This window comes from Perca flavescens, chromosome 5, assembly GCF_004354835.1.
Source record: "Perca flavescens isolate YP-PL-M2 chromosome 5, PFLA_1.0, whole genome shotgun sequence".
In the NCBI taxonomy this organism is placed as follows: domain Eukaryota; kingdom Metazoa; phylum Chordata; class Actinopteri; order Perciformes; family Percidae; genus Perca; species Perca flavescens.
In genome coordinates this window covers 33418647-33442205 of record NC_041335.1, presented here as the reverse complement: position 1 = coordinate 33442205, position 23559 = coordinate 33418647, and the positions used below count along the sequence as shown (strand labels likewise).

The window sequence follows — 23559 nt, the reverse complement described above, 5'->3', positions numbered from 1 at the left end:
ATTCAATTCATTAAAAGAGCCTCTTAAAATAACTTGAAGTAGGATCCAATTCAGATGTTTGAACGTAGCAATACCAACATTTCAAAACATGTATTATTATTAAGAAGGCTACTATTATTAATGGCATGTGCACTCTTTATTTATTTTTACTCAGATAAGTTCCTATAACGAATAACATTGTTAAAGTAAGGTATGAAAATGTCACTAGGCCTAGCACAAACACTCGTAGGATTATTATACAGATATACATAGTGTGTATACATAGTGTAGATGTACATAGTGTGTACAGTGTGCATACTATGCACACTGTCCTTTAAAATTATTGCTTTCTCATTTTTCATTTCAGTCATTTAAAGATTGAACACACTGCACTGCCTCCTGTTTTCATGAGCTTAGTTATGAGAGGTATTTAGAGGTGTGCAAAGCATTCCCTTCTTCACTCCCACCTGAGAGACCCCGAGTGGGCTCAGTGACATCACTGGAGGCATGACCCCAACACACACACACACACACACACACACACACCACACCACACCACACCACGCCACACAATGCTGCCTCTCATGACCCTGCAGGCATCCCCTGCCACGCTCCCACTCCTCGGATACAACTAGGTAGCCGTAACATAGACATACATTGTACATTGATAATGCAGCAGTTAAAGTATTCTGACAACAGGACATTGGATGACGTTTAAGCTCTCTGTAAAATTATTTCTGAAGGGGGAAAAGCACAAAGCGCAGACTTTGCGTTATAGCCTATGTGTTGTTGTATATCACAGTTAAAGAAACAACATTTTCCTCATTTCATGGGGCCGAAATCCAAACATTGTTCACCAGACTCTGACGGTAATGTCACACACAAGTGATTATACAGTATATACAATAAACATGACTGTGGTTGGCATGATTGTGTTGTGTTGTGGGTTATGATAGTCCAAATAATTCTTATGATAGTCCTTATGATATTTATATTGTATGATACTTACACATTTCATACATGCCCAACAAGTCTCAGCTATTACAGTAAACTATTCAGTAAATGGATGTGAACAGCCTAAACACCCGAAAAATTAAGTTAAAGTGACTAATGAATGAAAATCAGCACTTTTAAAGTGTCAAAAAGTGGCCAAAAGTTACCTGAGCAAACTTTTCATACATTTATTTCATTTTTTGATTCAACATTCATCTTATAATTTAACAGTCAAAAACCCACATTTTTATAGTGAACTCATTAGGGCTGGGCAATATATCGATATTATATCAATATCGTGATATGAGACTAGATATCGTCTTAGATTTTGGATATCGTAATATCGTGATGTGACATAAGTGTTGTCTTTTCCTGGTTTTAAAAGCTACATTACAGTAAAGTGATGTACCTTTCTGAACTTACCAGCCTGTTATAGCTGTTCTATTATTTGCCTTTTCCCCACTTAGAAATTATGTCCACATTACTGATGATTATTTATCTAAAATCTAAGTGTGAAGATATTTTGTTAAAGCACCAATTTTCAACCCTAGAATATCGCCACAATATCAATATCGAGGTATTTGGTCAAGAATATCGTGATATCTGATTTACTCCATATCGCCCAGCCCTAGAACTCATAATGATACATGCAACTTTTCATAACCAACACAAGTTTGAGACTTTCATTATTACTCACCTGTCTGTCTCTATGTCTTTCACTCTTTTCCCTCTTGGCTGCAATTGGTTGTAAGGAGGCCTTTGAGGACGGTCTGGCCAATGGAGAGGAGCCATCAGCGGCTGAGGAGGCGGCGGCGGCCTTGGCGGCAAAGGAGGCGAAAGGAGGAACTATCAAGTTTGGTTGGGTCAAAGGAGTCTTGGTTAGTGTTCTGTACATGGACGAAGCATTCATCTGTTTCTGCCTGTGATATTTAATGTGATCTGATAATAATAATGATCTCAAATAAATGTTTTATCCTGTTGTTTTAATAATCACATTGTGGGACTCACATTCCATCTGGGGATTCAAGATGGTCCCCACAAGATTAACCGTCTGTTTGTGTGTGTGTGTGTGTGTGTGTGTGCGTGTGTGTGTGTGTGTGTGTGTGTGTGTGTTGCAGATCCGTTGCATGCTGAATATCTGGGGTGTGATGCTCTTTATTCGAATGACCTGGATTGTGGGACAGGCTGGAATCGGTAGGTGCAAATACATTGAGTTTAACTTTGACTTTAGGAAAATAATCCAAGTGTGAGCTCAACTACCTTCAGGATTCTCCCTGTCTCCAGACCAGCCAATCAGAGTGAAGCCTTTATCATTAGATGCATTATTTGGCAGCTATACTTAAAGGATAAGGCTCTATATTTCTTCATCAACAAATCCCATAAAAAGACCCACACCAACAGTGAATGTATCCACTAACAAGTGCTGTATATAAAATATCATATCATGTCAATTTTCTTTTTTTTTAAACATCAATGAGCCACACTGTTGCACTGGGTGACATCTTCCTTCATTACCACAAACACACACACCGTAGTTTATTTTCACTCAATCCCACATACACCGTATGCTACCGTCCTGTTGCCATAAATACTCACTACAGCACCAAATGTGGATTAATCCGCCGCTGAAAACAATCCCCAAAAACGTACTATTTCCCCGTGTATGAGTAATGTTTGATGAAAGCTATAAAAGTTGAGCTAGATTGTTTGCTAAAATGCTAAAAACACTTATTGCAACTTGAAACATATACAGACTAAACTGTTTAACATGGTTAGCTACTGTGATCGCTCTGGAGATTATGTGATTAATCAAAGTTGTCTTATTAAAATCTTTCGCAATTTCACTGTTTGTTTTGATTGGTTCTATTTGTTTGTGTGTAACAGGACTGACCATTGTGATAATTCTGATGGCCACTTTGGTTACCACCATCACTGGTCTGTCTACCTCTGCTATAGCAACCAATGGCTTCGTTCGAGGAGGTGAGACAGCCACCGTAGACAAGCTTTTATTTTGAAAATGTTATCTGATTAGTGAGGGGTCTTTATTAATTATCAGCTTGTTTTGCTGAAATACAGAGGATTCTTATTATTTAAGAAGAACCAAATACATTATTTAAAAACCCTAACTGGCTGTGAAAATTTAGCATTCAACAAACGACGAGGAAAACATGTTTAGAATTGTATCGTAAATCAGCTCAAACTACAGGATCACAAACATTATTGAAGAAATACTGAGAGCTAAAGCTGCACTAAGGCTCAGTCAAAACATGTACCAATGTTTCCAGTAAGTCAACATCCTTTAAAAGTGATTACTTTAAAAGAATACTTAAAATTAAAGTGTCCCTGTGATAGAAAAAAGTTATGACGAAACAATGATTAATACCGTGTATCACTGCTGTCCAGGAGGAGCATACTACCTAATCTCCAGGAGTCTGGGGCCGGAGTTTGGAGGCTCCATCGGTCTCATCTTTGCCTTTGCCAACGCCGTGGCTGTGGCCATGTACGTCGTGGGCTTCGCAGAGACAGTCGTGGAGATGCTTAATGTGAGAAATACTTTGGTATGACCATTCAAACGTCTGCCTGTCAGCACTGATTCTGTATTCTGACAGGGATCTTGTTCCTCGTTTGGTTGTTGGTTGCAGGATGTTGATGCTCTGATGACTGATGAGCTAAATGACATTCGTATCGTTGGGACTCTAACCGTCATCCTGCTGCTGGGAATATCTGTAGCTGGGATGGAGTGGGAAGCCAAGGTAGGTCTGCAAACCAATTATATCATAGAGAAAACAGTGGACACCCCAAATCCTCTGCTGGCATCTTGGAAGACTGGCACAAGATGTTCATTGTAAACTGTTGAGGTTCTGCAGTTGACGTTACAGCCTCTAAACAGCCTTTGGTCTTGACTGAAATATCTCTATATCTGTGGGATGGATTAAGATGACATTTTGTACAAACATTAATGTTAATAAGAGGATGAATTGTAATAATTCTGGTGATCCTCTGACTTTTCATCTAGCGTCATCATCAGGTCAAAATATTAATTTGTCCAATATGGTCTGTAACCAAATACCTGCAGAACGAAGGGCATTCCCAACAGCTTCAGGTGTACTTTGTGTTTAGTGCTAAAAAGCAAATGTTAGCATGCTTACACGCTAAACTAAGATGGTGACCATGGTAAACGTTAAACCCGCTAAACATCCACATGTTAGTATTGGTTCTGTAAGCATGTTAGGGGGGTGTATCTCTGTCCCCAGGGTCCTATGTTCCCCAGCTCAATTTCTTCGTAATATGACACATTAAGTAGACCTTTTAAAAGGTTTTATGTTCTTAGCTTTTTTACCTAGGTCAAATGTGCAATGTATGTTTCCCTGGGTCATATGTTGAAATCACCCACCTACAGCTTACAGCCTTCTGATGTAATACTCCTTGAAACTTACGCCCTCAAACTTGCGAAAAGACACTTTTCTTGACTTTAGACATTGATATATTCACAGCGGCTGAACAGATTTTTACCATTCAAACTGCACTTGAAACATCCATCCCCCTAAGTCTTTTGTCATTTGAACTGCAAATTAGATTCTTACAGTAAGGAGACCCTTGGAACATAAGGATGACCCCCATGTTAGCATGCTGGCACCACTGTGTCTAAGTATGGCTGTAGAGTCTGTGTCTTGTTGCTGCTCTCTTATTCCTGTTATAAGACAATCAGACAATAGCTAAGGTGCAAGTATTGTATGAGCATGCTGTGTGCAATTTACTAACTTCAAGGCACCTGTCGTTGACAGATTTATAGTGCAATCTGTCTATGAGACCCTGATCATTGATTCTCTCCAGTTGTAAAGTAGATTTGAAAAAAAAATGTCTTACTATTAATGACAAAATAAAAAATATCCTTACTCATATCCCCCTCCTTATCGCTTTTTCTCTCTCTGTCTTTGTCTGTCAGGCTCAGATTGTCCTCCTGGTGATCCTGCTGGCAGCCATCGCTAACTACTTCATAGGAAGCTTCATGGCCATAGAAAGCAAAGAGCCCAAAGGATTCTTCGGCTACAACAGTCAGTCTGCACTTTATTCATTTTGTCCAAACTTTTGGTCCATTCAAAAGTGTCGCTGACCTAACATTTGCAGTGATAGAATTTAAATGAAAAGTATATATTCCTCTGTTTTGGCTCTCTCCTCCGACAGCTGCCATCTTCTTAGAGAACCTGGGTCCAGACTTCAGAGAGGAGGAGACGTTCTTCTCCATGTTCGCCATTTTCTTTCCTGCAGCCACGGGGATCCTGGCTGGAGCCAACATCTCCGGAGACCTCACGGTGAATGCCACATTTCGCGTATCGCGTAGTATTTGACAATCTAAACATGGATGATTGATGGTTAAAGGGATAAGAAAATTTGGAGTAGTTCTGAACAAGACAAAATGAAATTGTGCTGAAAATCTTGTTTTTGCTGACATCCAGTAATGGGATGTAGCTCTCATCTTTCTCCATGAAGTCAGGGGTCAGTACACTGACTCACTGTTGGGTGATTTCAGTGGTAGGAGATTTTAAACTTGCAATCTCTGCCACAGTTATAGACTTGTTTTGGGCTCAAGGTCTGCACTCTCCCAATGCCTATCTACTAGAGTTTCCTTTGGGAGGTTCATGTTCAGAATGAGTAAATATTTCTTGTGGCGAGTCCTAAAGTTCAGTCCCAAGCCCCATTCTTTTCTTTTTGTACATGCTGCAATTCTTTCTCTATTATCTGCAAACATGGCACTTTATATCTTTACTTCATCTGGAGACCTGAGCCCTGTCGACACTCTTGTAAATTGCATTTTAGGAATCAGTGATTCCTGAGTGGCTCAAAAATGTCTTTTTTAATTGCCTTTTACCACTTAAAGAACAATGCCATGCTTACACTGCTGCATTTGGTTCATACAGCTGCAGACTCTGGAACAGTCTTCCTGCAGAGCTGAGAATGTGCACCTCACTTACAAACACGCCTTTACATAGAAACGTTTACTATATTTTAACCTTCAAATACAATATTAATTGTCATTCATTTATATTTCATGTTTTAATCACAATTTGATTTGACTCAAAATCTTTAATGCAGTTTAATATAATCTTTAGTCTAATATATTTCTTGCATCTGTTATTTTTGTGTATTTATGTCTTTTGCGAAGCAAATTGTATTGCTTCTTTTTGTATGAAAAGCTTATTATTATTTTCAACTAAATATATAGATACTTTATGGATTACTTGGTATTAATATTCCTGAGCAGACAATAAACTTGAATCTCATCATATCTCCTTTTTTAGGACCCTCAGTCAGCGATTCCTAAAGGTACTTTGCTGGCCATCGTCATCACCGGAATCACCTACGTGGCTGTCACCATCTCTGCAGGTAATATTACTGTACACACTTGTGATTAACACCCAAGTAACTCTGTCAATTATGCATTATATTCTGTTGAGTTTTCCTAGATAGCTGTAGATGTAGAGAGCTTATTTTTAGCTCAACTTCTAAAAATGATATAGACTTGTTGACAGCTGTCACGAAATACTGAGGCACAGCTGTGATGAAATGCTTTTAAATTATTGTTATATGTTGTTCCTTACCCTATACTACATTATATGAAAGTGCTGTTGAAGTCTAATATCTGGAAAACATAAAGAGATGTATCTCAGAGTTATGTTTTCATAGTTTTGTAGAAATATCAGTTACGGTTTTCACATTTGAATGTGCACTCAACTGGCTTCAGGACAGAGAACACATGTGGTGCAACTATAAAGCTCAATTTTGATTAAATTAAAAAGAGAAAATAAACTTAAATCTGCAAAAAGAATCAAATCAGTGGTGTGTGTGTATGCTGTGTTAATGAGTGGAAAATGTTATGTGGGGATGCAAATCAGAATCAGAATACCTTATTGATCCCCTCAGGGAAATTGTTAAGTTGCAGTTGCTCACAATCGAATTAAGGCAAAAATAAGAGTAAGAAAAGAACCAAAACATAACCTAAGAAACCAAAAGAGAGGTTGGTTGACGAAATCTCCGTGATGATTCGGCTCTGCCGTTGTTACAATATTAAGAGTGTGTGTTGCAGGCTCCTGCATTGTCAGGGACGCCACCGGCGACCACAACGACACGGTGAGCGACACGGTGAACTGCACCGACGCCGCCTGCACGCTGGGCTACGACTTCTCCATCTGCAAGGAGGGGGGCTGTCAGTACGGCCTGATGAACGACTTCCAGGTAACAGACACACACTCAGCTGCTCAGGAAACTTGATAATGTGGATATGATATGATGAGGGGCATTTTCTGCTTATTTCACTCAACACACTCAGACAACCTGAGGAATGTGTGTTACATAAGGGCCAACACACACTGGCAGAGTGTGACGTACATTGAAACACCCACAGCTATTGTTTCTATGGAAGCCTACACATTGACGGTCACATTGACGGGGATGTCGTGTCAGGATACGACACTGTCCCGTTTCCCATCGTCGACACACACCAACAGTCATCAAAAGCAGCAGTTAGATCACATTTGCTAGTTGGATTGATAAGATTCAAGATACAATACTTTAATGCCACGCAACTGAGTTGCTAGGAATTAGGTTCAGTGTGCTCATTACACAAAAAACAAAGCATTCATAGCAGAACAGTCCAAACGTGATTTCCGTCTCTCCAAACTTTATCTGTGACTGTTTTGTCTCAATACTCTTTATATTGTTGGTGATTAGGAAGGTACAGATTCAATTATTGGCAATTTGTCAAAGATGTTTCATCAATATTAATAAAGTTATGAATATGTGTATTCAGAACTTTACCAAATTGACAAACAATCAAAACGGGGAACCACCCTGGAATCAGGGACCAATAACTGAGCTGTGAAAACAGTCTCATAGGTGGTGTTCTCTTTGAAAAATACAGATCTTAATTAATTTCGAGCACTGACCTGTTCAACCAGCTGTTACTACAACATGTACACATATAATCACAAACAACTGCTTTTTAAAGTATAATAGAATTGATTTAACTAACCAAATTATTAATTGTCAATCAATAGTTCTTCAATCAATAAACTTATTTACTTGTTACAACTACGACAAAGGCAAAAACAAGCAAACATGTGGTGTGTGATGGAAGATGGAAATCAGGTGTATGAGTTATACCTGTTGACTGGTATTAACAGACTCTAACTAAAAAACAGCTGCAGATTCTTTTGTGGTTGTTTAATATGAGTGTGAATCGTGTCAGACTGCTGCTCTGATCCTGTTTCTCTGTATGCTGTCATATGCCTGCACTGTGTGTGTGTGTGTGTGTGTGTGTGTGTGTGTGTGTGTGTGTGTGTGTGTGTGTGTGCGTGTGTGCATGTGTGCGGGTGCGTGTGCGTGTGTGTGTGAGACGGAGCTGTTCCCAAACAAAGTGCAGCAGTCATAATAGTGACTGTTGTTTTGAGTCACAAGGTTCTCGCTGGTTGAAACCAGAGCTGAATGAGAGCATTGACAACATCCACCTACACACACACACACACACACACACACACACACACACACACACACACACACACAAACACACACACACACTGATATTGCTGTCTGTTGAGATTGCTGAATCTCAACAGACATTTGTACTTGTTTTACAGTATTATAATTCTTTATTTTAAGTTCTGCTCTGTCACTAAAATGTGTCTAAGTAAAGCAGATGTAAATGTAAATCTAACATCTGTGTGTGTTTCTCATCCTCTCACACGCTAACAGACGTCACATAATGTCGGTAGGTGTTGATGTTTGAGAACATCATGAACTGCCATAATTTATTTTTAAAGTACAGTGTCCTAAGTTGTTTACTGACCTGCAGCATTGGGTTAGCTGTTTCCCACCCATCAGCACAGTAAGATAAGATAAGATAAGAACTTTATTTATCCAGGGGGAAACAAAACAGGATGAGTGCAAATGTAAACTACAACAACTACTAAAACTAAATGTACACAATTTCAAGTTGCTTATACTCTTGCTAACTGTGTCTCAGCTCAGTGCGTTGACTCACGCCTGCTTCAGACCCCACAACGGTCAAAATCTCATAATTGCTGCCCTATTTGGAAAAAGCTGTGACTGGAGCGAATGATCGTGATATTGTGACAAATTCTGTCCCAGACACAAATATTGTTCACAAAGAATTAGAGAACAATTTTATGTACAGTAACTGCAAACAAACGGTGTGGGGGAGTTGTAGGCTGCATTTTGGTAAACTTGAACAACCTGCAGTCTTGATAAGATATTTTACGGCTGCAAATGTATGCATTGACTTGTAAGGATAAGGATTGAGGGGATTATGGATTGTGATTGGTCAGTGTGAACCTAAAGGTGTGTGTGTGTGTGTGTGTGTGTGTGTGTGTGTGTGTTTTTTTTTTTGTCCAGGTGATGAGTCTGGTGTCGGGCTTCGGCCCTCTGATCTCTGCAGGGATTTTTTCAGCCACTCTGTCCTCGGCTCTAGCCTCGCTGGTCAGCGCACCCAAAGTCTTCCAGGTCAGAGAGTTTATCTTATTTATCACAAGATAACCAACAACAACATCACACAGACACATGTAGAACTATATCTATAAACTGAACAGATCAGTTTCATTATCAGCAAGAAAAATACTGACTGAAGTGTGTGAATGGGAAAACAAAAAAGCTTAAAGGAAAATTATTACTTTGAAATACATTGTGTTCTGAGAAAAAGTTCCACTTACTCGCTTTTTTCATAGCTTTCAATAGCATCTCATGGCCCTCATCAGTGGATGAACTTTTCTCAGTTGTCATCACTGACTAAGGCCTCAACGTGTGGTTGAAAGCACCGGAAGAAGCTAGTAGAACAGTTTCCAAGATCAAGAATGAAAATGTACACTTTATATTTTGGTAGATCAAAATTAGGATCATATAGGTTCAATTTTAGCATCACGCAGGCCTGTATTTTTTTATATTGAGCCCGATGTCAAATATCTGTCTCTCAAAACTGAATTACTGAAAAACTGAATCAACAAATGATAAACTTCACAAATGAAATAAAATGAATGAATGAATAAAAGTGGTTGTCATTGTAGGCTCTATGCAAGGATAACATCTATCCAGGGCTGGGTGTTTTTGCCAAGGGTTACGGGAAGAATAACGAGCCTCTCCGTGGTTACGTCCTGACCTTCTGCATCGGCCTTGCCTTCATTCTCATTGGTAGGCTCCAAACACAAACTTTACCTTTGACTCTTTGAGCTAAAGCTTCTTGAATATTGAACCTCTCTGTCGGTGTGTGTTAGCGGAGTTGAACATCATCGCTCCCATCATCTCCAACTTCTTCCTGGCCTCGTACGCTCTCATTAACTTCTCTGTCTTCCACGCCTCCTTGGCCAACTCTCCAGGTAAGCTCTGTAAACTAAAGTCGCCGTTTCATTGATTCACTCTTGATATATGAACAGATTTATTAGAGACTTGCCATGAATTGAGTTCTAGTGACGTTAGAGTTGACTTGAAAAGGTCTCTGATTTTTGTCTCTGAAGTCATTCCTGCTCCCTATTGCACGTTCTGCCAACCTGAACAAACTGGAACTTTCCTGCACATGGTCTGGGAGTGTGAACAGGTGCATGAGTTTTGGAATAAAACAACATCAATAATATCTGATGTGATAGGATCTCGACTTCCTACTGACCCGATTGCTTTGTTACTTAATGATGATTCTAAATTACACCGACTTGGGAGACAGAAGAAAATTTGGCTAGCCGGATCAACCGCAACCAAGAAAATGAGAGCTCAGCGCTGGCTCCCCCACACACACACTCATTTTGTATAAAATAGTGGTTGGCGTATTTTCTGGACATAGTTATGCTTGAGCTCTCTACAGCAAGGATTAACAAAGCTAAATCATCAACTATACACCTATGGAAAAACAGCAGTGCAAGTATCTTTTTTTTAACTGCTCCTCAAATCTCTGCAGGGTAAATCCAGACAGCTAGCTAGACTATCTGTCCAATCTGAGTTTTCTGTTGCACGATTATAACAAGCTTTGAACGTACACGTTCCACCAAAACAAGTTCCTTCCCGAGACTATTGGCTATTTGGCAGCGGCCCCGTGGCTCCGCTCGCCGATTAGCACTACCCAAGACAATTGTGATTGGTATAAAGAAATGCCAGTAAACCAGAGCACGTTTTTTCCCATCCCAGAATGCTGTGTGGACTAGCCAGACCCTCCTCCGCAGTGCTGTGGGGGAAGGTCTGGCATTGCAAGACTATTTTTGGAGTGACTCAAACTGACCAAGTTTGCCAACAATGTTTATAGTCTATGTTGTATATTAAAACTTGAAGGTGTAAAGCCAGAGAACTACGCTTCACAGCTTAAAGTTAGTTAGCTAACCGGCCATTTTAATTTGTTAAAGCCCTCTGTGAAAAATGTGTGATTTTCAGCTATATAAATAAAAAATAAAAAAATAGTGTAAAAAAAAAATGGTAACCTCTTACATGCCAACTTACTTGCATGGTTAGTTTAAAAAGGCCTGACAAGCTAATTGTGTTTAATTCAACCAATGAGATATTGTGCCTCCATAATTCTGGTTATCCTCTGCTACTGTTTTTTTATGCAAAATATAGAAATGATTTAGTAAAACATTTGCTCTTGTATCATGGCCTGTTAATACTGTAGCTCTTTTTATTTTATTTTATCCTTGTCTCACCACAGGGTGGCGTCCCAGCTTCAAGTACTACAACATGTGGGTGTCTCTTGCCGGGGCGGTCTTGTGCTGTGTGGTGATGTTTGTCATCAACTGGTGGGCAGCTCTGGTCACTCTGCTCATCGTCCTCGCCCTCTACATCTACGTCAGCTACAAGAAACCTGGTGAGAACGCGATGATTTCACATGTTATCTTCGCTAGCTGCTAACAGTTAAACTGATCAGATACCGACCACTTGTTTCACTTTTTCACAATTACATGTAAACAGCAAAGATCGGACAAAAGTCAGAAAACATCATTTATATAGAGTAGTTACAATATTACTGCTCCAACCGGCTCTTCTATGACCTACTGCCTTTTTTTTATTTCACTTTACAAACACTTAACAATCATACCTTCATCTATGTGTGTCTGTGTGTGTGTGTGTGTGTGTGTGTGTGTGTGTGTGTGTGTGTGTGTGTGTGTGTGTGTGTGTGCTGTTTCCTGTAGATGTGAACTGGGGTTCGTCCACTCAGGCTCTGATTTACAACCAGGCTCTGACTCACTGTATAAACCTCACTGGAGTCGAGGACCACGTTAAAAACTTCAGGTCAGCCGGAGCTTTCAGATTGGGTCTGTGATTCCAACTCAGCAACTGATCCCAACTCAGTCCCCTAATGCCAAAAATCTGTATCCATTGAATGCTGTTTTGAATTTAGATTAAAGCATCCAGCAGAAAACTTGTAGTAACTAACAGTAAAACAAATGTGGAACTTATTTTTATTTAATTTTATATACATCTTTTATAAAAAATAAAAAAATCCTGCCACTTTTTCTATTCATCTGTATAAACTTCTGTCCTGCTGCTGCAACAACCGAATTTCCCCACTGGGGATCAATAAAGGTTTATCTTATCTTAAGATTGTAGAAAAATTTAACAAACTTTGGAAGCTTTAAAAAAAAAAAAAAAAAAAAAAAAAGGACAACCCTGGAAACAAAAAAAGCTTTTCCAAAATGTCACTTATAAAATTATTTTTTACCAGAATTTGATTTGACAAGACCACGCTCTGATATCCATCAAACACAAAACTGCAAGTCCTTTCAAAACTCTTAGAAGTTGTTGTTCTAAGTGTGTAAAATCCATGTTTCCAGGCCGCAGTGTTTGGTGATGGCTGGTTATCCAAACGCTCGTCCTGCTCTGCTTCAACTGGTTAATTCTTTCACCAAGAACGTCGGACTCATGGTCTGCGCTCACGTCAGGACCGTACGTACAGATTAACATCGCTGAAACGTTTTCTGCATGGTTGCAAACTTCTCCCTTGCCTTCTCCTGTCATCGCCGGTGTCTTTCTTGCGTTCAGGTGACCCGTCGGCCAAACTTGAAGGAGCTGTCTCAGGAACACGCCCGCTGTCAGCGCTGGCTCAACAAGAAACGGATCAAGGCCTTTTACACTCATGTGTTCTCTGACAACCTTAGGCACGGGGCGCAGTTCCTCATGCAGGTATGAACACCTGGATGGAAATTAAACTCCCGAACCTCCAGCAATGGTCTGTTAGGTCTATCAAGTCAACCCTGTCTCCTAAAATATTAGGTTCCCATACAACGTCAATTATGTTTTGAGGAAAAATGTTTCCCCATGGATTACATTTGTTTCAACACTACTTGGTTAAGTTTTGGAAAATATCATGTGGTTTGGGTTAAAATTACTATGTTTCTACGTAATTTTAGTGGCCTATTTTACGTACGTGACGCAAGTTAAGTACGTTACGTGGCTTACAAGTCAATGTTGTCTTTTGCTTTCACACGGGACACAAACAGCGGTCTCCTGTGTGAAAATCCTGTGTTTCTTCGACCTACCAATACACCCTGACCTCCTCCCTACGTGGATCTTGATTAGAAATGTATTTGTGATACTGGAAACCTGGGAGAAAATATGTTTCCTTAGAAACAATATTGAGAATGCAGTTTAATTGTATGATAGTCTCGCATTGCCAGACCTTCGTCCACAGCGCTCGGAGGAGGGTCTGGCTAGTCCACACAGCATTCCAGTTTAGGAGAAAAACGTGCTCTGGTTTATTGGCATTTCTTTAAACCAATCACAATCGTCTTGGGCGGCGCTAAGCACCGGACGGAGCCATGGTGCCTCTGCAAAATAGCCTCGGGAAGGAACTTGTTTTGGTGGAACGTGTACGTTCAAAGGTTGTTTTAGTTGTGCAACAGAAAACCCAGATTGGACAGATAGTCTAGCTAGCTGTCTGGATTTAAATCCATCAGAGTTTAGAATGCCAACACAAAGAAAGTAGAGGGTAACGGACATTCGACCGAAATGAAGGGACATCCGATGGAATTTCAGGCGGCACTGGAGCAATCCCGGAAATGAAATTTCGTCGATATAGACTAGTTGTATGGGAATGTAATTTTAAGGAGACAGGGCTGATCAAGTGGATATCTCATTAATTCATGAATTGATCTCAATGTGTAGCTGGTTTTCATGCAGTTATCTTAATTTCATTATTGGTACTTCTTCACTTTCATTTTCCTTATTTTCCTACAGCTGCTCTGAGAATTCAAAATTCAAACCACGCAGAGACATTAATGATCCATAAACCAAACTAGTGCAAACGCTTCCTTTTGTAACTCAATACACATTTGATTTACTCATATTTAATTAATACTACACACACCTACTTTCTTAGATTTTATTTTCTGTGTCAGGATTATTTAATTTTTTTCTCTACATCTTGTTATTTAATCATTTTATTACAACGTTGTCTATTACAGTTTTGATTGTGTTGATTTGCTTTCCTAGTGTGTTTGCAGGTGGGGGATATAAACCCCACCTGGCTTTATTTAATACCAGACCTCTCTCGTTAAATTTAAAAAAATAACTTTGTTCTCTGATTAAAAACAATTAAAAAAAAATCACTATAGTCACTTCTGTGTTCTGTGATGTTCAGGCTGTCGGTTTGGGTCGTCTGAAGCCCAACACCTTGGTTATGGGTTTTAAGAACAACTGGAGTGATGGAGACATGAGAGATGTGGAGGTTTACATCAACACTATACAGTAAGGACTGATGTGTCTTTTTAAAATGAGCTTCTAACATTTTCCAAAGGTACTTTTCTTTTTGCCTTTGATTTGTGCCATGTTTGGAGTTAGTGTCTTCATTTGGAAAGTTTCACTACTTTTGCTTTTTTTTATTTGGAAACGTAGATCACCAAAAATGTATTAATCAAGCCAACACAAATTCTTTAATAATCTCATACAGTAAAAATCATTTCATGAAATCTTAAAGCTATAGTGTGTAGTTTCTCTCTCCCCCAAGAGGAATTCTAAGTAATCACAACAACACTGTCGGGGCGTCCACATTATACAAGCTTTCCATGATTGCAGTTGCTTGCAGCCAAGGAGGACACGGAGGATTAAAAAACATGATGGACTCTTTGCTGTTCACAAACTGCTCCAAACAGCTCTATTGTAGTCCAGCCTGTACTTCCGAGACGAACGTGCGTCACTTTGTAACACACGTTATAATGCTCACCTATCCGTTAGCATGGCACGCCCTCATACTCTGCTTCTGACTAGCTAGCAGTGCTTACCTAGGCACTGCGCATGTGCGACTCCCAACAAAGATAGAACAGAAGTGAGATGTCTCACTCTGTAGCTAAAACAGAGAGCTCAACACACAGGGTGAAAAGAGGAGCAGCAGAAATGTGCAGTACAACAAAAATATAGTGTTTTTGGAAAATTAAACCACATAAACCTTGTACAACCTCTAAATATTACCTCCAATTATTAACCTGAAAATGAGCTTAATTTGAGCACTTTAAAGTACACCACAGAGTGCTAAAAGTTGCATAAAGATAAAACTGAACTTTTATTAAATTGTCTCTTTTATACATTGTTACATTGAGGAGCTTGTTTTATTGTAATTTAAAAAACATGAGTTACAAATACTGTATTATATATATACAGTGCAGGCCAAAAGTTTGGACACACCTCATTCAATGCGTTTCCTTTATATTTTCATGACTATTTACATTGTAGATTCTCACTGAAGGCATCAAAACTATGAATGAACACATATGGAATTATGTACTTAACAAGAAAGTGTGAAATAACTGAAAACATGTCTTATATTTTAGATTCTTCAAAATAGCCACCCTTTGCTTTTTTATTAATAAGGGAAAAAATTCCACTAATTAACTCTGACAAGGCACACCTGTGAAGTGAAAACCATTTCAGGTGACTACCTCATGAAGCTCATTGAGAGAACACCAAGGGTTTGCAGAGTTATCAAAAAAAGCAAAGGGTGGCTACTTTGAAGAATCTAAAATATAAGACATGTTTTCAGTTATTTTACACTTTTTTGTTAAGTACATAATTCCATATGTGTTCATTCATAGTTTTGATGCCTTCAGTGAGAATCTACAATGTAAATAGTCATGAAAATAAAGAAACACATTGAATGAGAAGGTGTGTCCAAACTTTTGGCCTGTACTGTAGATGCACATAAAACTGTTATATATCCTCTTGATTAAATCTAGATTGAAGGATGAAGGAGTTTTGACTGATTGAAAAAAATGATGTTTGGACTTTTAAGTTCTTTTTCCCACTTGAAATAAAGACCAGTATACTCAGAGGTGTCAAGATGTAAATGAGTGCAAAATAAACATTTGACTATACCGTCCCTAAAATGTATGAAAAAACAAATTCAGAATAAAAGAAGGCTGAAAATGGTAGGCCTGCTCCCTCTTAGACGACTAACCGCTCATTTTAGTCGACTAAGATTTCTGTCATTTTTTAGTCAATTTTCCTTTTTGTGCTGAATGACTTGTATTGAAGAAACTTATCAGCACATATCTGGTAAAAAATGAATGAATCTTTTTGAAGAAATTTTTTTGAATTTATTTATAGATGTGTCGATTAAAGCAACTAATCGACTAGCTAGTCGACAAAATCATGTAGTGTTAAGTCGACTAAGATTTTCTTTAGTCGAGGGCAACTGTAATTGTAAGGTGTTCTTTTTTTCTAAAGAAGAAATTCACACACTAAACTGGAAGATTTTCTTTTTTTCTTGGTAGAATAAATTGACATTCTATCTATAAAACAGATTTCCTGTGCCGGACAGAAAGGTTTGATTGTGTGTTCTGTATTGCAGTGATGCTTTCGACCTGCAGTTTGGGGTGGTGCTCCTTCGACTGCAGGACGGACTGGATATCTCTCACATCCAGGGACAAGGTACATCTGTCTTATTCTGAGAATCTGTCTGTCTACCTACAGTATACTGCTACACTGCATCTGTCTCCATGTTTGTCCCTGCAGACGAGCTGCTGTCGTCCAACGAGAAGCCCCCAGTTGGCAGTAAGGAGGTGGTGGTTTCTGTCAGTCTGGATAAAAACTTAGAGTCGGACTCCTGTCCTCCAAAAACCACTACCAACCAGAGCAGCCCGCTCATCATGTTAGGTAAAGTCATCATGGCACAGGTCAACATGAACACTCATCTAGTCATAGCCTTCACATCACAGTTTATACCAGCTAATCTTTATCCTAGTCTATATCAACGACATTCCACTTCCGCTGGATGTCCTTCTTTTCGGGCGGATGTCCATTACCTTCCGTTTCTTTCTCCGTCCGGTGCTTAGTGCCGCCCAAGACATTTGTGATTGGTTTAAAGAAAAGCACGTTTTTCTTCCATCCCCAAACGCTGGCCAGACCCTCCTTCGCAGCGCTGTGGAGGAAGGACTGGCAATGCGAGACTATCTTTATCCCTGTACGAGATAGGTCCAGCAGCACAAACTTTATCTTTAACTTTTTTAAATGTATTTATATAGCACCTTTCATGCATGCATGCAGCCCAAAGTGTTTCACAGAACAACATCACAAAAATAACAAAAATAACAAAATTAAAACACAGATAAGGGAAAAAAGCAAGACAAATGTCAAATGTTAAAACCAAAAGAATAAAATCACCAGGTTTAAAAAATGACTTAAAAAAAATATTTTTAACGCTAAAATAATGCAATAGAATCACCCCAAATCAAAAGCCAAATTAAAAAGATAATATATATATATATATATATATATATATATATATATATATATATATATATATATATATATATTTTTTTTTTTTTTTTTTTTAATACAGAGAGAGCTTGCCATTTTAATATCCAAAGGCAGTGAGTTCCACAGTTTAAAGAGGTGTAAAAACAGAATTCACTTTCCCTGGTACTTTTATGGGACACGTAAGGAACATTTAAAAGAAAAGCAGTGGAGGACCTTAGTGATCTGGCTGGAACATAAAATGCAAGAAAAGAACTGATGTATGGAGGTGAGAGGTCAGTTAAAGCTTTATAAACAAGTAAAATAACTTTAAAATCAATTCTAAAATATACAGGTAGCCAGTGCAGCGTCTTAAGCAGTGGCGTGGTGTGATGTTTAAGTCAAGACTCCGAAAGACTGACAAACATTCATCTTCTCATTTGACACTTCTCATCTGCCAAAGTGTTTCTTTAACCTCACCTTGTGTCGTATCATGTCACCTGCAACAGAGACCAAGTCTCCTCTGAGTCTGACCGACCAACGTCTGCTGGAGACCAGCCAGCAGTTCAAGAAGAAGCAGGGCAAAGGAACCATAGATGTCTGGTGGTTGTTTGATGACGGAGGTCAGTTTTTATGTCTAATCCAAAGACGAAGGCTTGCTGCACACCAAAGATTACCTATTACTAATTTAAAACATGTTTCAAACCTTACGTTTTAAAGGGAAACTTATCTTTTCTTTAACCTGTAACATGTTTTGTGTGCAAGTGACTGGTGGGGGCAACAAGTTTTTTTAATTGGTCCAGTATTGAGATAAAGTGCTGCAGCCGCCAGGCAGCAAGGGCAATTGCACAGCGTCAATGTAATGTTACGTCCACTAGAAGTGCTTGTTTTTGCCACTGACAGGTTCAGGTTGTTATTATAAGTGACTGACAACATTATGGGAGAGGATCCCATAAGGAGGAGAGAAGAATTCTCGTTATGAAATTACGTGAGAGGTTACTTTATGTTTTTAGTTACTTTGCACCCCGTTTTGCAGCTGCCGGCTGCAGCGCTCTCGCTCTATTCTCATTAGTTCCATTAGTCAAAAACATGGGGAAATAGGATCCAGGTTGAAAAATACATTAGTATCATGTGGTAAGTTTTGTACTTTTCGACTTCATTTTGCTGCATCCATGTATGCGCAAATGAAGTATATATGTATGCGCAAGTGAAGTATATTTGTATGTGCAAGTGAAGTACAGTATATACCGTATGTATGTGCAAGTGTTAAGTACCAGTATATATGTACTGTATGTGCAAGTGAAGTATATATGTATGTCCAAGTGTAGTATTCAATTTTGACCTAGATGGCTTCTCATACTAAAGTGTGTTTGTGTATGTTTGTGTGTGCAGGTCTGACTCTGCTGATCCCCTTTCTGCTGACCAATGGGAGCAAGTGGGGCGACTGCAGGATCCGAGTCTTCATCGGCGGGAAGATCAACCGCATTGACCACGACCGCCGAGCGTGAGTTAAATCAGCTATCATGTTGTTTACACTTCATACACACAGTACATTCAAGTATGTTGATTATTGTGTGTGTGTGTGTGTGTGTGTGTGTGTGTGTGTGTGTGTGTGTGTCCCATCAGCATGGCGACGCTGCTCAGCAGGTTCAGGATCGACTTCTCTGACATCAACGTCCTCGGAGACATCAACACCAAACCCAAGAAACACAGGTACGACCTCAGATGGAGTCGGCCTCGGCTCACTGATTGATTTGCATTCAGTGAGTCTACATGATGATGTGAAGGGCGTTAAAGTAAGGTTTTCAGCACTAATTTCGAGGATATTTACAGTGAGAAAAATAAGTATTTGAACACCCTGCTATTGTGCAAGTTCTCCCACTTGGAAATCATGGAGGGGTCTGAAATTGTCATCGCAGGTGCATGTCCACTGTGAGAGACATAATCTAAAAAGAAAATCCAGAAATCACAATATAAGATTTTTTAACTATTTATTTGTATGATACAGCTGCAAATAAGTATTTGAACACCTGTCTATCAGCTAGAATTCTGACCCTCAAAGACCTGTTAGTCTGCCTTTAAAATGTCCCTTCTCCACTCCATTTATTATCCTAAATTAGATGCACCTGTTTGAAGTCGTTAGCTGCATAAAGACACCTGTCCACCCCATACAATCAGTAAGAATCCAACTACTAACATGGCCAAGACCAAAGAGCTATCCAAAGACACTAGAGACAAAATTGTACACCTCCACAAGGCTGGAAAGGGCTACGGGGATATTGCCAAGCAGCTTGGTGAAAAAAGGTCCACTGTTGGAGCAATCATTAGAAAATGGAAGAAGCTAAACATGACTGTCAATCTCCCTCGGACTGGGGCTCACCTCGTGGGGTCTCAATGATCCTAAGAAAGGTGAGAAATCCGCCCAGAACTACATGGGAGGAGCTGGTCAATGACCTGAAAAGAGCTGGGACCACCGTTTCCAAGGTTACTGTTGGTAATACACTAAGACGTCATGGTTTGAAATCATGCATGGCACGGAAGGTTCCCCTGCTTAAACCAGCACATGTCAAGGCCTGTCTTAAGTTTGCCAATTATCATTTGGATGATCCAGAGGAGTCATGGGAGAAAGTCATGTGGTCAGATGAGACCAAAATAGAACTTTTTGGTCATAATTCCACTAACCGTGTTTGGAGGAAGAAGAATGATGAGTACCATCCCAAGAACACCATCCCTACTGTGAAGCATGGGGGTGGTAGCATCATGCTTTGGGGGTGTTTTTCTGCCCATGGGACAGGGCGACTGCACTGTATTAAAGAGAGGATGACCGGGGCCATGTATTGCGAGATTTTGGGGAACAACCTCCTTCCCTCAGTTAGAGCACTGAAGATGGGTCGAGGCCGGGTCTTCCAACATGACAATGACCCGAAGAACACAGCCAGGATAACCAAGGAGTGGCTCTGTAAGAAGCATATCAAGTGGCCTAGCCAGTCTCCAGACCTAAACCCAATAGAGAATCTTTGGAGGGAGCTCAAACTCCGTGTTTCTCAGCGACAGCGCAGAAACCTGACTGATCTAGAGAAGATCTGTGTGGAGGAGTGGGCCAAAATCCCTCCTGCAGTGTGTGCAAACCTGGTGAAAAACAACAGGAAACGTTTGACCTCTGTACTTGCAAACAAAGGCTACTGTACCAAATATTAACATTGATTTTCTCAGGTGTTCAAATACTTATTTGCAGCTGTATCATACAAATAGTAAAAAAATCATACATTGTGATTTCTGGATTTTATTTTTTAGATTATGTCTCTCACAGTGGACATGCACCTACGATGACAATTTCAGACCCCTCCATTATTTCTAAGTGGGAGAACTTGCAAAATAGCAGGGTGTTCAAATACTTATTTTCCTCACTGTAAATGCCCCAAATTTTTTTTTGTGTTTTCTGAAAAACCTGAAAAAATGACTTGGCCATTATTTTAGGAAGGTGACGTGTTGTGATATCAAGTGGCGTGTCTGTGTGGTTGTGCAGTAAGCTGAGCTTTAAGGAGCTGATCGAGCCGTACAGGCTGAAGGAAGACGACATGGAACAGGAGGCGGCAGAGAGGCTGAAGGCCCAGGAGCCCTGGAGGATCACTGACAACGAACTGGAGCTCTACAAGGCCAAGGTCCGCCTACACACTGCAGACACAACTCTGACCAATCACAGTGCCCAGCTGAAGTGTTACTGTGATGTTAGAGCTGTTTAAAAAGGAAATGTTAACGTGTCAACATGCTGTTTGTGACTTTCAGAGCAACCGCCAGATCCGACTGAACGAGCTGCTGAAGGAACATTCCAGCATGGCGAAGCTCATCGTCATGTATGAACTTTACATTCTTCTTTACTGATGATTGTCTTTATCTTCACATTCAATGTCAGACCCTTTACTGAAGTAACTGTAGTAAAAACTGTAGTAAAGTGAAAATGTTCCTTGATGAAAATGTAAGCTAGTTAAAAGTTTTAAGACTGTTATACTGTTAAATATTATATCATTAAATTATTATTCCTCAAGCATTAATGTAAAAGCAGAATATTGCATATTTAAACATTCAACTTCAGAAAACTTGTAATAACTTGTAAAGTCTTAATGTCAGTAATCAACTGGGGAAGTTTCATGCTAATATCTAGCTATCACTTAAATTTTAAATTCAGTTTACCTGTAGTGTAAGTAGAGTAAATGTAGTTACACGTTATCACTGCATGACAACTGGTTTGAATCTGAGTAATCCTTGCAGCAGATCCAGGTTTCTAAAAACCAAGTTAAATCATAATAAATGCATTTTTTTCTGTATTTTCTGTGATATTTCCCTTCTCAGGAGCATGCCTTTGGCCAGAAAGGGGACGGTGTCGAGCGCTCTCTACATGTGCTGGCTGGAAACTCTGTCCAAAGACCTCCCACCTCTGCTGCTGGTCCGAGGAAACCACCAGAGTGTCCTCACCTTCTACTCCTAACACACACACACACACACACACACACACACACACACACACACACACACACACACACACACACACACACACACACACACACGTACAGTGTCCATATACACAAACACACACACACACACGTACAGTGTACACACACACACACAGTTTCCACACACACACACACACACACACACAGTGTGTTACAGTATTACACCGCCTACAGCTGCACAAGAACAGAAATATTATCGTAAATTTTGTGTCACGGTTCTGAAACTCTCTCCACCTCAATAACAAATTAAACAACCCAATCAACATTTAGATGGCTGTTCCTTTTATCTTCAACAATAACCGGTGGTATATTCTTTGGCTTCTGTGTGTTTTTATGTGAACTACAGTAAATATTAACTTTAATGTTTATTTATAATGATATAATCATGATTTCAGAATGTTTGCTGGTATTCAGGTGACCTGTGATCATGAAGTGGTATTTTGTTTTCAAGTAGCAAGACAAACTGTATCTCTGGTAACATTATTTTGTAAATTATTTTATTAAAATATTAACTAAACCACATGTTTCTGTCACATATGTTTCTTGTCAGCTTTTAAGAATTATTTATGGATATTTTCAGCTTCTTTGGATCTCAAAAAGTAGTTTCACACCAAAATATTAAAGTGTAACCTGATAACATGAAATAAGTTTAATGCAGGGGTGGAATGTAACTAATAGTAATAATAATACACTTAATTTATATAGCACTTTACATTAAAAAGGTACTCAAAGGCACTTTACAAGGTAAAGACAAAGAAAAACAATAAGATCAACAACAACAATAACTAGAGATAGTACATATTAAAAAGGTGCAGCAAAACAGCATAGAAAAAGGATAAAAAATTGAGGAGGAGAGAGGGGGGGAAAGGTGGAGGGTGGGGGTGAGGCCTTGACCAACTGCCATGCTTTGCTTGTTTGAAAGCCATGATGTCTCTCTCTCTCTCATGGGCGGGCCAAATTCTCTGGTCGGGCAAAGCAGAGAAGGGGGTGGGGGGGTGGGGGGGTAATCTTTCCCCTTATGACATCATAAAGGGAAGATTCCAGATTGGCCTATCTTGACATTACATGTCATTTTAGCTGACACTTTTATCCAAAGCAACTCACAATTGCTACATATGTCAGAGGTCACACGGCTCTGGAGCAACTAAGGGTTAAGTGTCTTGCTCAGGGACACATTGGTTTATGTATCGCAGTGGGAATTAAAGGGGTGATAGAATGCAAAACTGATTTCACTCTGTCATAGTTGAATAACGACAGTTCGGTGGGTAAATAGGACATACATAGAAGCTCAAAGTCCCATTGACACCCCTTTACTATGAAAATCTCATATTGTTAAACTGCCGCTGAAAACGGGCGAATCTCAACAAAG

The 23559-nt window shown here is 39.5% G+C and overlaps 1 protein-coding gene across 1 annotated transcript in view; it reads left to right on the top strand.

The window, feature by feature from the left end:
* LOC114555100 (solute carrier family 12 member 2) overlaps positions 1–22175 on the top strand; it is a 22667-nt gene extending 492 nt beyond the window's left edge. Inside the window, exons 2-26 of the mRNA XM_028577214.1 lie at positions 1725–1850; positions 2091–2166; positions 2857–2952; positions 3376–3515; positions 3615–3725; positions 4919–5027; positions 5158–5285; positions 6273–6357; positions 7058–7206; positions 9382–9489; positions 10047–10170; positions 10254–10355; positions 11666–11821; positions 12147–12246; positions 12789–12900; positions 12997–13137; positions 14594–14700; positions 16796–16875; positions 16960–17100; positions 18189–18302; positions 19072–19183; positions 19306–19392; positions 21206–21341; positions 21466–21533; positions 22030–22175. Coding sequence (XP_028433015.1) covers positions 1725–1850; positions 2091–2166; positions 2857–2952; positions 3376–3515; positions 3615–3725; positions 4919–5027; positions 5158–5285; positions 6273–6357; positions 7058–7206; positions 9382–9489; positions 10047–10170; positions 10254–10355; positions 11666–11821; positions 12147–12246; positions 12789–12900; positions 12997–13137; positions 14594–14700; positions 16796–16875; positions 16960–17100; positions 18189–18302; positions 19072–19183; positions 19306–19392; positions 21206–21341; positions 21466–21533; positions 22030–22165 — 2844 coding nt within the window. The 3' untranslated portion in view covers positions 22166–22175. The remainder of the gene's footprint in view (positions 1–1724; positions 1851–2090; positions 2167–2856; positions 2953–3375; positions 3516–3614; positions 3726–4918; positions 5028–5157; positions 5286–6272; positions 6358–7057; positions 7207–9381; positions 9490–10046; positions 10171–10253; positions 10356–11665; positions 11822–12146; positions 12247–12788; positions 12901–12996; positions 13138–14593; positions 14701–16795; positions 16876–16959; positions 17101–18188; positions 18303–19071; positions 19184–19305; positions 19393–21205; positions 21342–21465; positions 21534–22029) is intronic.
* Positions 22176–23559: the final 1384 nt, after the last annotated feature.